General features: G+C 39.9%; 1 protein-coding gene across 2 annotated transcripts in view; it reads right to left on the minus strand.

Annotated features, from left to right (window-relative positions):
• The window catches only part of LOC117990639 (homeobox protein Nkx-2.4-like), a 61,688-nt gene that overhangs the window by 42,084 nt on the left and 3,410 nt on the right, over positions 1 to 16,194 (minus strand). For both annotated transcript variants that reach the window (XM_034978111.2, XM_069504622.1), the window contains exon 2: positions 10,222 to 10,421. In XM_034978111.2, coding sequence (XP_034834002.1) covers positions 10,222 to 10,421 — 200 coding nt within the window. The remainder of the gene's footprint in view (positions 1 to 10,221; positions 10,422 to 16,194) is intronic.

The raw sequence follows: 16,194 nt of genomic DNA on the forward strand, positions 1-16,194 counted from the left end.
CGCAAACTTAAAACTAAAGCTACGAGTCCTATAGAACATAATATGTAATTTAAGTGTGTTTTTCTGTGGGCGGTTCTGTGACAAATTAAAATAAATAAAAGTTATTTAATTCATTTACAGTCGGTAGCCCTACCGTCAACTGCATCGACCTCCTGTTATTTGCGGACGTGAGACCTCTTATTTACCCAGCCAAGACTCTAGTGGTGGACAAACATAGAGCCGATCGTTCGGAATTGCTTATTTTGTCTCTGCCTACACAGTACCTACCGCTGACTCCCTTATATCTACCAGGTAGATACGTATCTGAGGGAGTAGCGGACTATACTTTCTACAGGATGATTAAGTACTTTCGGGAGAGGTCGAGCAAAACTGAACCCATTACAGTTTTTTTTTTTTAACTTTACCAGGTATAGGTACGTACGTAGGTATCTGAGTGATTAGCGCACTACGCTTTACACGAGACGATCATTTTGGGAGAGGTCGAGCAAAACTGAAACAACAATTCAGTTTTCCGAAATAAAAAATACCTAGCATAATAATGTTCCTCCCCGGGATGCTAGCCATCTATCGTTCTTCCACATCTCGTAAAAATCTAGAGCTATTTGATTTTCCGGGATAAAAGTAGCATAAGCCACGAAGCCAATAAGGTCTTTACCAAAGAGTGCCAAAAGTCTTGTCAAAGTGATTGAAGGAAAAATCAGTAAAACAACAAATAAACACGCTTTCGCATTACGTATATGTTTCGCATAATATGGGTAGTGCTGTGTTGTATATTTATTTAGTACTTATTCATTTGCTCAATTTTTTTGAAACAGTATCTTGGCCTCAATCGCCCCTTAATTAGGTACCTACACCCTTATATTAGTGCCCAATGCCCATGCTATATCCTTCTTAATATTTTTTGTAGTGTGTGTTCAATTTATTTTTTACCATTTAAGTAGTTACGGGTACTCACTACTTACACGGTAGAGACCTATTCCATATTGGCTGCAAAAACAGAAAGAAGGTAAATAATACCTTTGCCTCAACTGACTCTTAATAACACCCTGTATACAGTGCCCACAATGCCCATGCTATGTCCTTCTTAATATTTTTTGTAGTGTGTCGTAATAATTCGGTGCACGGTACTGGAGAGCTTGTTTTTGTACGACACGTACAATTCACCGTTTAATCTCCTCAAGTACATACTGAGACGAGTGGAAGCAAATTACTCGTGTGTTTTTGTATCTCATTAAACTATGCCTTATTAGCTTCTGAAGTTGTGTTACACCTCATTTATCATTGTCTAGTTTTTACACTTCTACGAATATCTAATTGATTTCAATGTGTTTTTAATAAGTGTCTAATTAAGTATGTACCTACTTATTTTAATATTTTAATCGACTACTCGTCTCTAACTTATTGCTTTGTTTTGTTTTTAGACGCAAAAATCAGAAAGAATCACTTACTAAGTGGGCAGATGTTAAAGATTATCTTTGCAATCAAAAGTATTAATCTTTATGTACGGGACCGTAAATATTGTACATCGACCTTTAGAAAGAGACAGCGGTTTCGTAGAGCGTTGTCTCTGTCGTTGAGACCGACAAAACCGACATAGGTTTGAGTGACAGAGACAACGCTCTACAAAGCCGAAATCTCATTCTACAATATTTCTTGCCGGCTACTGTACCTTCATGTCATAGCTCAGTGGTTAAGACTTCGGCCTTCTATTCGCGAGGTCGGGAGCTCAATTCCGGACCTTCTAACCTCTAACTGTTCGGAAAACTAGGTGAAGGAAAACGTCGTGACAAAACCGGCGTGCCCGAGTCTTCCCCATAATTTTCTGAAAAGTGTGTGAATTGAAGAAATTCGCACTTGAACAGACAGCGGCTTCTCATTTTGAGAGGAGACCCGTGTTCAGTAGTGGGCCGGTGACGGATGGATAATATTATGCAAACTCGTACCAGGGGCACAGGACGTCTATGGACGTCTCGTCGAAACGAACCAGCTTCGCTAACGAACGGGTTCTCGACAAGCCGTCAATGGCCGTCGGGCAAACAATAACATCTTTAACTTCAAGCACCGCGCTTATAAACAGATCCATTATTACACGCATATGCGAGAAAATGTTTGATTGCTTCTCTATTTATCGTACACTATCGAATAATTATCGAGGGTTCATTTAGTTTTATCAATCAACGTCCATTTGTCTTCAAATCAAACTTATCAAAGTATACCTAAACTGGATGTGATAAGCGAAAAAATCATCAAACTAAAATAATAGAAACAAAACAAATCTGCAACTCACGTCTTTTCGTCATAGACTAAACATTTTTAACTCAACCAAAAGAGCTTTTAGGTTAAAAAAAAACCTGTTTTTAAGCATCTTTTACAATAGGTAAAAAAATCAGCTAAAAGTTAATCCTAAAAAATTATCCCGTTAAATACAGAGAAGGTAACCATCATGATCACCATGATCAACCTGGTAGACTTCACACACCTTTGAGAATATTAGGTATGGAGAACTCTCAGGCATGCAGGTTCCCTCACGATGTTTTCCTTCACCGTTAAAGCAAATGACATTTAATCGCTTAAAAAGCAAAAAATTCTGAAAAGTTGGAGTGCGTGCCTGGGGTGGAAGTCGAACCCCCGACTTTTCGAAAATAAGACCGGCCGCGCGACGCAACCAGTAAGCTTTCGTTGCTCCGTTATCTAGGTAAGAATCTGAAAACATGATCTGAATTAACTGACCTAAGAATTTTCAAAAATGGTTAACAAGAACTAGCCCCTCAGTTTCCCCTATTTATTTAAATAGCAAGAGTAAGTTAACTTTTTTTTTTTTTTTTTTTTTTTACTTTTAATCTTTTAATCTTTTTATTGGTATTAACTAGGTACATCAAAATTAGTTGGCAAAATGATAAAAATTTTAAAACAATAAAACATACAGAAAAACTTATCACTAAAAAATTTATATTTACAAAAAATATACGTAAGTTAAGTAGCATTTTCTTTTCTATATAGGTAATCCAAATAAATTAAATATTAATCCAGCCATGCATGCAGGTGCATGGATACAAATCAATTAATGCCGGATTTGTGTAGTCGGCCGTCAGACGTCAGTCACGCCTCGTTTGCCGCCTAATTTCCAGCCGCCATCTTTGTTTTCAGCTCAAGTGGACGTTATTAGGGACGTTAACATAAACTTATAAGTAGTCTTTTGATTTCATATCTTCTCTATAGGTACTTAATATAAAAATGGGGCCGATTCTCTTGTACACAATCTCTAAACTAAACTAAATTAACAGGTCTAAATCTAGTGCTATCCTTTTCCGCAAGCAACATTATGAAAGGGATAGCAATAGATTTAGATGTGCCATTTTAGTTTAGTTTAGAGATTGTGACAACGGAATTAGCCACAATGAATCACTAAATGTGTTGCTGATCGCAAATCTCGAGAACAGCTGAACCGATTTCGCTAATTCTTTTTTTATAATATTCCTTGAAGTATGTGGATGGTTCTAACGGAGAGAAAAATTTAATTCAACCTCCCCCTCAATTTTCTAAACTCCACCCGAGCGAAGCCGGGGCGGTTCAACTAGCTGTTATTAATATTTAATTATACTTCATCCATAATAAACTATCCATATACACAGTACGCGGCCGAAAGTAATGTACGTCGGCCTTTAGAATGACATTTCGGCTTTGTAGAGCGTTGTCTCTCTCACTCATACCTATATGACGTTTTATCGGTCTCAACGACAGAGACAGTGCTCTACAAATTTGATTACTTTCGGCCGCGTATACTGTACCTACCTACTCATACTAATAAATTAAAATCTGATCTGGAATGCATCCCTTTCATATTATTATGATACCTACCCCACTTGATATCTTACTTCGAAAATTGAAATACTAATAATTATTAGTTCATGACCACAATTTAATTTTTTTTGTGTAATGTAACCCTAAATTTTCCCACCGGAAAACCACGGTTTTCAGATTTTTCCCCTTATATCTGCTATAAGACCTCCCTGCCTGTCATATTTCATGATTCTAAGTCAACGGGAAGTGCCTTGTAGGTTTCTTGACAGTCCGACCGACAGACAGACAGCAAAGTGATCCTATAGGTACCTAAGGGTTCAGTTTTACCTTTTGAGGTACGGAACCCTAAAAATCCCTATCGTCTACGGACCTTTTAGTCTGTGTAGTCCTATTTGAACTTTCGCCGCAACTACCGGGTTTTCAACTAAGTACCTACAGTTTTGGAATAGGCTACTTGACAATTTTTTTAAGTTGGTCTTAAATGGTTAATATTTGTCCTATTATATCAAAAAAATTAACACTATATTTTTTTGCGCCCTAAAAACCGTAAAACTTTAATTTAAAAAAATATTTTTCTTAGACAGGTGAAAACACTGTCGGCCATGTTTGGCCGATAGATTATCTGTGCTCTGACGTCATGCATTTGTAAACAACAGTATAACCCTGTGGTTATACTGTTGTTTACAAATGCATGACGTCTATAGCCTATTGGAATCAAGTTTCCGAGTTCTTCGATTTGTATTGTCTATAGTCTGTGGAGTGGTTGACGGGTCAGCGCCATCTTGAATCGAGTGCTCTTTCGGAATTAGTTGGCAAGCGAATAATCGATTTCGGTCTCTATAGCGGTTGAATAGTAGGTAATTGAATGTACTTATGTCGGAAGTCGGAACCACTCAATAGACTATTTTTGTTTAGAAGATAATATGCCTATTGCCTACATAATAATTTAATCTAGAATATGCTAGGAACTTATAGAAATCTTAATTTTTCATTATTTTTCATTAATATTTACTTTTCACTTAAATCGACCATATGTTAGTTTTTAGGGATCCGTACCACAAAAAGAAAAACGGAACCCTTATAGGATCACTTTGCTATCTGTCTGTCTGTCTGTCTGTCGGTCTGTCAAGAAACCTACGGGGTACCTACTTCCCTTTGACCTAGAATCATGAAATTTGGCAGGTAGGTAGATCTTATAGCTGACATTTGGGGAAAAATCTGAAAACCTTGAATTTGTGGTTACATCACACACAAAAAATTAAATTGGGGTCATGAACTACTTAATACTTAGTATTTTCAATTTTCTAAGTAAGATAACTATATCAAGTGGGGTATCATATGAAAGGTCTTCACCTGTGCATTCTAAAACAGATTTTTATTTATTTTTATGTATCATAGTTTTTGAATTATCTTGCAAATTGTCGAAAAAATACGACTGTAGTACGGAACCCTCATTGCGCGAGCCTGACTTGCACTTGGTCGGTTTTTTTAGGATTCCGTACCGTAAGGGTGTCAACGGGATCCCATTACTAAGCCTCCGCTGTCCGTATGTCCGTCCGTCTGTCTGTCAGCGGGCTGTAGGTATCTCGTGAATCGTAGTAAGTATAACACCTACATTCGATTTGAGGCTACAGTACAGTAGCCTCAAGACGAACGATAATGAGGCGTGTGTGTAAGCGAAGCGGCATGTCCCCAACACAAACACACCTGCACAACTACAAGCCGCCGCTCCCGGCGCGGCTTGTGTTACACGCACGACAGTGTAACTGATATCCCCATGGCATTTCTGATCCCAACTTTTTAGAGTAGGTATCCGCATCTTTTTCTTACTAATGTTACCTATATAAGAAAAGGACAGACGAACTTAAGTAATTTAATTTAGAACGATCAAAGTCAAAGTCTCTGTCTTTAATTTAAAATTCATTTTCCGTCCTTTTTTTAGCAAAATTAAAAAGAAAAAATGCACGTATAGATAGAAATAATAATAAAAATCCTAACGATGCCGCGATGCTACGAAACCTTTCGTGTGCGAGTCCGACTCGCTCTTGACCAATTTTTTTTTTCAAAAATCTTTTCATAGTAAGTAATTGCTTAGCGCTAAGTTATAAAAGATACCCTATACCTACCTACTGTTAAAATTTCATGTAAATTTTCTAATCCTGCCTGATGCGCGCTGATAGATCAGTCATTCAGAACAAGTACCTAACTTACCTACTTATTTTTAACTAGATGATGCCTGCGACTTCATCCGCGTGGATTTAGGTTTTTAAAAATCCCGTGGGAACTCTATGTCCTTTCCCGGGATGCAAGCTATCGCTGTACCAAATTTCGTCAAAATCTGTTGAACGGATGGGCCGTGAAAGGCTAGCAGACAGACAGACAGAGAGACACACTTTCACATTTATAATATTACTTGGTATGTATTTATTTAGATAAGTAGATAAGTACCTACTACTTAGGTATCGAAGAAGAAATTTTATAATTATGCTAGTAGGTAGGTATTTATTCCACTTTTTAAGACGCCTGACTCGCAATGTCAGTGGCATCTCACACAGACAACGGCCCTACCGCGGTTGTTTGACAGCTACAATGTCACGATCGCAATCATCTCTGATTGGTTAATGCTCGCTCACTATTGGCCACAATGCATTGTTGCAACAAGAATCGCACAAATTCAGCCAATCAGAACAATTGAGATTGTAATAATGATTGATGCAGGTTTTAGACAATCGCCCTACAGGGCCCCTATTATCAGCGACTGGCTGAGTTTAACATGACATCTCTTCGAAATAGGCGCGAAATACTTCACTTGTGATTTCTACATAAAATATTACGAAATAAAGTTAAATGTAGTAACCTTCTCAATCGAATATCCTTATCTGTTCCACATAGACACTCCCGTAGTTTTATATCCTCAAAAATCTTCCATATACCTTTCACCAAATCTCATCTAGGAAATCAAGCCCCAATTATGCGTATATGTGCAAAATTTAACGAAATATCAAAAAAGATACCTGGCATCGACATATTTCATGACTCAGCTACTGCATTCAAAAAAAAGCTCTTATCATTTTACGGTGGGTTCATCTCCTAAGTAACTTAGTTATTTGTTTAGTTAAGTTCTTTCTATTTGTCTAGATATTTTGCAAATGCTGTGTACACATTTTATAGATACATTTATCAGCCTGTATTTGTTTATAAGTGTCGTAGTTTGTGTTAAATTAATGTATTGTGTGTGTTCCTAATAAATAAAATAAAATAAAATAAATTAAACCTTGAATGAGAAGCTGGAAGAAATCTCTGTTTAGAGATAAGCATTTCCAATGTAAGTACTTAAATGAATTTATTACCTACTACTATGTACTTAACTACAATTTCGGTACATGAAAAAGAAAAGAAAATGCCTAATATCTTCTTACTAGGCCGATTTACGATGTTAAAAACCCCTGTTGTTGCAGTTGAAGCAATAAAAGAGACAGTTTAAATTGTCTCGAATCGCAAGATTAAAGTCGAAGAGTCAACACCATTAGCTCGACTCACAGAAGCTGCTCAGCACGCGTGCTCGCGCTCCACCGCCGGTTCTTAGTAACCTTATACCTAAACTAACCGTTAACATGTTAGGTACCTAATCCTTTCGATTAACTACCTATTAAGTAAAGTTATAAGCTGAGATAGGACTAGGATGGTTAGGACGTCCGCCTTCTAACTGGAGGTCGGGGCTTCGATCCCGGGCACGCACCTCTAACTTTTCGGAGTTATGTGCGTTTTAATTAATTACCTAAATATCACTTGCTTTAACGGCGAAGGAAAACATCGTGAGAAACCCGCATGCCTTAGAGTTCTCCATAATGTTCTCAAAGGTGTGTGAAGTCTACCAATCCGCACATGGCCAGCGTGGTAGACTATGGCCAAAACCCTTCTCACTCTGAGAGAAGACCCGTACTCTGTAGTGAGCCGGCGATGGGTTGATTATGATGATGATGATGAAGTAGCTACGTAGGTAAGTATACCTACTTAGTTAGAAAATTTATGTCGATAGGAATCGACATAAATTTTCTTTTCTTTACACTCCGTCACACTTCTGACAACGTCTTGACCACTAGAATATCACCGCTTATGATATATCTATCTCTAGATTTATATGAATAAATGAATAATGGTGCAATGGAATAAGCCCCAAAGTATCTGTCTGATAAGAGCTTAGGCTGTATGCCTAGGCGGCATGCTCGCGACTTCGTCCGCGTGAACTAAACAAACAAACCTCTCAAACCTCTATTTAACCCACTTAAAGGTAGAATTTTCAAAAAATTATTTCTTAGCAGATGTCTAGTGCCTACGTCATAATAGCTATCTGGATGCCAAATTTCAGCCCGATCCGTCTAGTGGTTTGAGCTGCGCGTCGATAGATCAGTCAGTCAGCCAGTCAGCTTTTCCTTTTATACCTATAGGTAGGCATCTAGCTGATGTCCGCGAGTTGAAAAATTCCCGTGGGAACTCTTTGATTTTCCGGGATAAAAAGTAGCTCCATGGCTTTAACTATATGCATGTAAAAATCAAGTTGATCCGTCTCTCCATTGCAACGTGATTAAAGGACAAACCAACAGACCAATAAACCAACAAACACACTTTCGCATTTATGGCATAATATGGGTACTGATGGGTAGGTACTGATTCTAACCTGTACCTTGCTACATCTCGTTAATTAATGATTCCGTGTAACTAAGGTACAACTGATTGTTAGGTAGGTATCTTTCAGTAGAGCACAGTTAGATATAGGCGAGTGTGGCAGCGTGTTATTGTGATAGGCGGGAGCGGTGCGCGCGCATGTATCGACTGTCCGCCATTTTGGACGAGTGGGGTTATTACGCGCTATTTGCCGGTTAAGCCTTATTTCATGTGGTTACAATCGTCTAGTTTTATTATACCTAATACTAGCTGCCCCTCCGCCTAACAGTCGATTCTAATTTTTTAATTTTTTCTCTCCGTAAGAACCATTCTCCGTACTTACCTACTTTATGGAATTATATTAAGTATAAAAAAATAATTAGCGAAATCGGTTCAGCTGTTCTCGAGATTTGCATCAGCAAGGCATTTTATTTACAGATTATGGAATGATTATTTGGCTGAAAATTAAGATTTAAGCATGAATCTAATATCTACCTAGGCAAAAGTGTCTGACTGAATTATTGGGCTAAGACTTGTGGTAAAAGACTTCAAATTTTGCTTGTAGAATTTCTCCGTATAGATCATCCCCACAAAGAAATAATTTTGTACAAAATGTAGATAATTTTAGATAAGTAGGTACGACGGGATTTAAAAAATTTAAGTCGTAGGTACGGATGAAAAATTCATAAGGAAGTCCAAAACTTAGTGAAAGGCCGCCATTTCTATAGATAAGTCTTTTTATTTGATAGGCCTATAATGTAGAGAAATAAACATAAACAACAAACTGATACAAACATTTCAATCATAAGCTCTTATGTACCTAATGAAAGTAGTTTTTGTAAAAGAGTTGTAAGTACTTACCTACGGCAAATAATAGATCTAATAGGTACTTAATAAGTAATTATATATTATGTAAACAGTAGATATTTTTCGGCGTTTCACCAACTTAAAATATACCTAAGTGCAGCTACGCAAGAGCTACGTAAGTTTCTGTAGGTAAAGGGGCCAATTCATAGGCTTTCGTAGCACTATGTACCTAGTCATAAATCATACTTAATAATATTTTCTAAAAGTAAAATACCTAGATCTTTTATATTTTTCGGCATTTTACTACTTATCTGAAAAATAATCCTACACAAGCTGATAAGCAGATTTTTAACGAAAGAACCTTCGGTGTTTTTATCACTTTGGTCTAGTCTTTCTAGTTTAGCTACGCCAGCGCTACGCAAGTCGGACTGTTATTGTTATTTCTACGCGCGCGATACGTAATGCGGCTAATTCGCTGGTTCATAGTCGTAGCCGTCTACTCGTACGTTAATAGGGCAAAGCCGCTTGGGCAGAAAATGAGTAGTAAGTAATATAAATAAGAGTAGTAATATAAATAATCATGCCGGCGACTCACTGGCAAACCTGGGATCGTTGGAGGCGGGGTACCAGCCGGCGGCGCCGCGCATGTCGCCATAGTGCGGCAGGTCGGCGGGCGCGCTGCCATAATAGCGGCATTGCGTACGGAACATGAACCTACTAGTTACCCACATACTACTCCGAAGTCCTACTCACTCGCAAGTTACGTCATTTCTACGTGAGCGCTACGTAATTCGCAGGTGTACAGTCGTAGCCGTATATACTAGACGAGTAACGTACCTACCTAATCGTACGTGAATAGGGCAAATCCTACGCACTAGTACGTGAATAGGGCAAATCCGCTTGGGCAGAAAATAAGTAGTAATATAAATATTCATGCCGGCGACTCACTGGCAAACCTGGGGTCGTTGGAGGCGGGGTACCAGCCGGCGCCGCGCATGTCGCCGTAGTGCGGCAGGTCGGCGGGCGCGCAGCCGTAGCCCTGCACGGGCGCGCCGCCATACAGCGGCACGGCGTACGGGTTGCCCGCCATGCCGCACGACGCCGCCGGCCCGAGGGGCGAGTTTATACTGCTCCCGGACGAGTTGGACCTGGAATGGAGGACCTGGGTTACAACATTGTTGACGTCACACACTAGAGCCTCAATAGCTCAACGGGTAAAGGAGTGGACTGAAAACCGAAAGGTCGACGGTTCAAACCCCGCTCGTTGCACTATTGTCGAACCTACTCCTAGCACAAGCTTGACGCTTAGTTGGAGAGGAAAGGGGAATATTAGTCATTTAACATGGCTATTAGTTTTTTTTTTTAAACCCTCTACCTCCCATGGCCGGTGGCCCCACCAAACTCTCGGTTATAAGTATGGGCCGAATCGCGGGAGGGCTTTCCGTTCGGTACTTGGTCTTGACGTTTATTGACGTCACATAAAAAGATCTCTGGAGGATAGTGGCGGGATGTATTTGCGCATTTATAAGAGCCATGGTTGCCTGGTGTCTAAGACGACCGCCTCATATTCGGGAGGTCGAGGTTTCGAACCCGGGCACGCAGCCTAGCTACCTCTAACTCTGCGGGACTGTATATAACTTTTCGGAGGTATGTACCTACTCGTACGTTTAAAAAATTTAATATCCACGGTGAAGGAAACATCGTGAGGAAACCTGCATGCCTGAGAGTTCTCTATAATGTGTTCCCAAAGGTGTGTGAAATCTGCCAATCCGCACTTGGCCAGCGTGGCGGTCTATGGCCAAATCCTTCTCATTCTGAGAGGATCACCATGCTCAGTAGAAGTGGTGATGGGGTAGTAATAATAATGATGATGACGATGAGACTGAACGAGTAGGTAGGTATGACGTATACGATCTAAATAATATTAATATATAGATAGGTACATAAATAACTGTGCTTATTCTAAAAGCCAAATTGATTAATCTAACTAGAAATGAAAAATGTTTTCATCAACATAAATAGCAGCGGTCGGCAATGATAATTTGATTTTTTTTTAATTTTTTTTTTTAATTTATTATAGGTATACGCTTGACCACAATCACACCTGATGGGAAGTGATGATGTGGCCTAAGATGGGCCGCGTTTACCTAGAAGATGCCTATTCACTCTTGTTTTAAAGATACCCGGGTTGTAATTGGTAGGAAACACATATCGTGGAAGAGTATTCCAAACGTTAGCCATACGTATGAGGAATGATGACGCAAAACGTTTCGTGCGTGTAGATGGAATGTCGACGACATAAGGATTAATGTTTTAAAATGTTTAATTTTTGTTTTGATTGTTTGTTTCAATGTTTTAATGTTTGTTTGTTTGTTTAATTTAATGTAAGTAGCCTTATAAAAATAAAAGAAGTAAAAAGTAGGTAGATAAGAGGTATAGGTATCCTATGTTCATCTTTATATGGGATGCAAATTATCTCCGGACAAAATTGCATCAAAATCGGTTAAACGGATGGGCCGCGAATAGGTAATATACTTTCGTATTGGTAATAGTAGATAGTAAGTAGTGTTGATGTACCTACATCGGCCATTAGAATGACATTTCGGCTTTGTAGACCGTTGTCTCTGTCACTCATACCTATATGACGTTTTGTCGGTCTCAATGACAGAGGCCAGAGCCAATGCTCTACAAATCTGCTATCTCCTTCTAAAGGTCGATATACATTAAGTACTTTCTGTCGCGTAGGTACCTACTGTAGACAGAACAGATTGTAGGTATCTAGGTACCTAGCTATAAACCTATTGTAAAGTTATGCTTATTTTAAATAGACAAGTTTATTTATCTTATACCTAACTGAAAACGCAAAAATATTTTTCATCTCTGCGGCCGGCGATGATAATTTTGTTTTCAATGTAGCCTTTTGAATAGGCTTGACCCAAATCCGTCACACGCAGTTTACCGTTAGCCATTACCGCTGTCAGAGTGTCATGGTGGTCGTGGCGGTCGTGGCGCCAGTCACTCGCGATCGCGAACAAAGCGCGGCTTATCTGCCTAATCCCTATTTACACAATTTAATCTTCTACTACCCTAACAGGCTCGATAAAGGCTCTTTCGCACGGATGAGAACAAATCGCTGCGGTTAAAATTAAAAAAAATATCAAATTGATTTATTTCAGGTTAACATACCCATAATTTACTAGTCAAAATTAATAAAAATAAAACACTAATACATTAAATCTAAATATATAAAAGGAAAAGGTGACTGACTGACTGATTTATCAACGGACAGCTCAAACTAATGGACGGATCGGGCTAAAATTTGGCACGCAGATAGCTATTATGATGTAGGCATCCGCTAAGAAAGGATTTTTGAAAATTCAATCCCTAAGGGGGTGAAATAGGGGTTTGAAATTTGTGTAGTCCACGCGGACGAAGTCGCGAGCGTAAATTAATAAAGAGAAATTAAATTAAAGGTCTAGTACCTTCTCTCCGGCATTGGTACTGCAACATGTCTTTCGCAGCAATGCCGCAAGACAGTCATGTCGGGTTGAAACTCCCTTTTGGATGATTTCAGGGAAATCAACACCTTTGATAACTACCGCAGAGTGCGATAGAGTGAAGGAACTCTCGGTTTAATCCTGAATACGATAAGTATGTCAAATATAAGGCTATGGTGACGTGAAATCAAAGAAAAATAGGGCTAGGTATATTTGGGCTACCTATGCGTCAAATGTAGGTACTAACATTTAACGCCTGGCAGTGACATCGAAGCCTCGACGTTTTGTTAGAAGTTCTCTAACTGAACTAACTTAAACTTAAAAAAACTGACGTGAATTGTGACTACAGGCAGTGTGATGATTGCAGTCACTTCCACTTGACTGACAAATGTAACTTAAGGTTAGGTGTAACCCGAGTCCTGACCGAATTTCGACCACAGTGGCTAATCTCCATAAGATACAACCTCAGCTGGCCTATCTGGAAGTCGCTCAACTGCCTTAGAGCAGGCGTGGGGAAGTCTAGAGTAAACTTAGCGAGGTGGGGCTTCATCTCTGGACATGATACGGAGTGCATCTGCGGTCATCCGAGACGGACCAATGCGCACATGACTGGGTGCCCTGCGTGCCTGACAACCTGTACGAACGAGGAGCTACACGACGCTAACTGCCGAGCTATCGCGGTTGCGGCTTTTTGGGCTGCCCGTATTTGAGGTGACCGTCGACTCGAACAGAAGAAGAAGATCTCCATAGAGATTAGCCAACTGTGCGAGAGATTACAGTGCATAAGATAAGTGATACCCAAGTGAACAGTGGACATCCACAGACCAGTACAATGATGATGATCATAAAACCGCCACACTTAGCGATTTTTCCTGTCCTGTGCGAATGAGCCATAATTCGTAAAACATTTATCTAAACGTAGGTACACACGATTCTAGACTTTACACTTTACGGAATAGAAATTATCATTAAAATTCCCGATCCCTAAAAGTCCCTCCACTGCACCGTCGTTGTTTGATTTGACAAATTGAGTTTTGACAGGGCGGGAAATTTAGACTTGGCCGTTTTAATTGGGGATAATTTCATTTAAAATTACAATTTCGGTTGTTTTCTTTAAATTTACTTGAAAACCTTTGGTTAATTTAATAATAATTAAAATCTTAAGTAAGTAGTTAATAATATTACCTACTAGCTGATGCCCGCGACTTCGTACGCGTGGAATTAGGTTTTTAAAATCCCGTGGCAGCTCTTTGATTTTCCGGGATAAAAAGTAGCCTATGTCACTTTCCAGGTCTTTATCTATACCCATGCACAAAATCACGTCAATCCGTTGAACCGTTGGGACGTGATTGAAGGACAAACCAACAAACAAACACACTTTCGCATTTAGAATAGGTATAAGGGTACTGATTAAAGTGTAATGTAATTTGTTTAACAGTGAAGGAATAACATTGTGAGGTAACGGGAAACCTGCATGCCTGAAAGTTCTCCATTAGGTAATGTTCTCAAAGGTGTGTAAAGTCTCCCAAACCGCACTTGGCCAGCAGCGTGGCGGACTATGGCCTGAGCCTTTCTTATTCTGGAAGAAGATCTGTGCTCAGAAGTAAGCTGGCGATGGGTTGATGGCGATGATGATAAAAGGCCTCCTGTTAGCTGTAGGTATTATAGGTAGTATTTAGTCGTTGGTTTGGTAGATTTTTTCATCCTATTAGGTATTATACAAGCTAAATAATTTTAAATACACATCAATAATTGCGAACCGGCAGGAATCGAACCCGCGTCTCCTGGGATCGCGCCCGACGCTCTAACCACTAAGCTACAGCCCGCTTACTGCCAGTGACGAGTGTATGCTCACTCAGTACTGAAGCGACTGTTTCTGCCATCTAGTAGCGACATCTTTTTGCAGTTATTTAGTTTGCGATTCCTGCCGGTTCGCAATTTTTGATGTGTATTTAAAATTATTTAGAAATTTCCTTCAAGTGTAGGAAGTTTCACTATAAAAATTATAAAAATTATACAAGCTAGCCCTCGAATGCGTACTCTCCTGGTGGGTAAGTGAGGATAAGTCTAATATGGAAGCGGGCTAACTTGGAAGGGATATGTCAGTTTTATTAAACCGCACATACCTATCCCTTAGCGGTTCCTAGTCCTACACGGCATCGTATCGCACGAACTCTTTAGGTAGCCCTTCCGTCCGTTCGAGCGGAGTCCGTACTCCGCTCGACTCGCAACCCCTTTGCGACCACGTTCACGCCTCTTTTTACTCTTACACTCCGCTTTGCTCACTCTTTTGCAGTGGAAGCACTTCTATGAAATTTACCAAAGCGAGCTCAACGGAGTCCGTACGGAGTCCGCTCCGCTTGCAGTGGAAGGCGGCTATAAAAAACGCTTGACGGCGGCTTACCGGTAGGGTGGTAGCATCGAAATAGGAAATAGCGGTATATTTTGATGGGTGGTAACTATGTATGTCCACAGCCGTAGCCTCCCATTAGGCTAGAGTCTAGACCAAAGACGAGAAATAATAGATCTCAGTCAGATTCTGTTGCCTAGCTCGTAACGGTTTAGACAGGTATGACTATGCGCAATTATTTTACCGGCATACCTAATACTGGTATATTTTTTATTTATCCATCGTGTTGACATCGTGTACACAGTGAACACAGTGGACACAGGCGTGAGTCCACGACCACTCGGCGTCGCAAGTCAACACTCCAACACCATGTCGTGTTATGCAAAACTACTTAAACGTGTCTTTCTTCTACCTACCTACTACCATAGTTCGCGACAGGTCGAGCTTCTTACTACTATCTATAGTTCGCGACACGTCGAGATGACAATCGGGGTACGAGGCGGGGGACGCCCCGCACACCCGCACGTCACCCGCGCTATCCAGTTCCAGGTTAGCGCGGGGGCTTTGCGGGTGTCCGGGGCGTCCCCACCCCGAATGTGCCATCTCGACCTGTCGCGGACTATATTTCATTATTTCAACTGTCTCAATGGCTGCAGATAGTGAGATCCAGGGTTCGACTCCTTCCAGTCCTCATGATCAACTCAGAAATGAGAAGATCCGTAAATCAGAGGAGAACTCTGGCTTTAAATTATACCTAGATGTTTCAAGAGTCATAACCTTGAAAAGAAATTTAACTTCACTAAGTATACCTACTTATTTATCATTTTAGGGCATACCTAGATAATGGAGAGATAAATCGCTGGTTTGGTTTTAAATCTAGATCAACAAATTCTAAAAGAATAAATAGATAGGCATATTTGTATGGAGAAGCGCATAAGAAGAAGCTTATGAATAAGTAGGCTGACTAATCTTTTCACCACGATGGCAACCTTTAAGTGAGGTGACCGTCGACTCGAGAAGAAGAAGAAGTAAAGTCTACAACATTTTATTGGTAAGAAGTACTTACCTACGTAT

Source organism: Maniola hyperantus, chromosome 18 (genome assembly GCF_902806685.2).
Source record: "Maniola hyperantus chromosome 18, iAphHyp1.2, whole genome shotgun sequence".
Classification (NCBI taxonomy): Eukaryota; Metazoa; Arthropoda; class Insecta; order Lepidoptera; family Nymphalidae; genus Maniola; species Maniola hyperantus.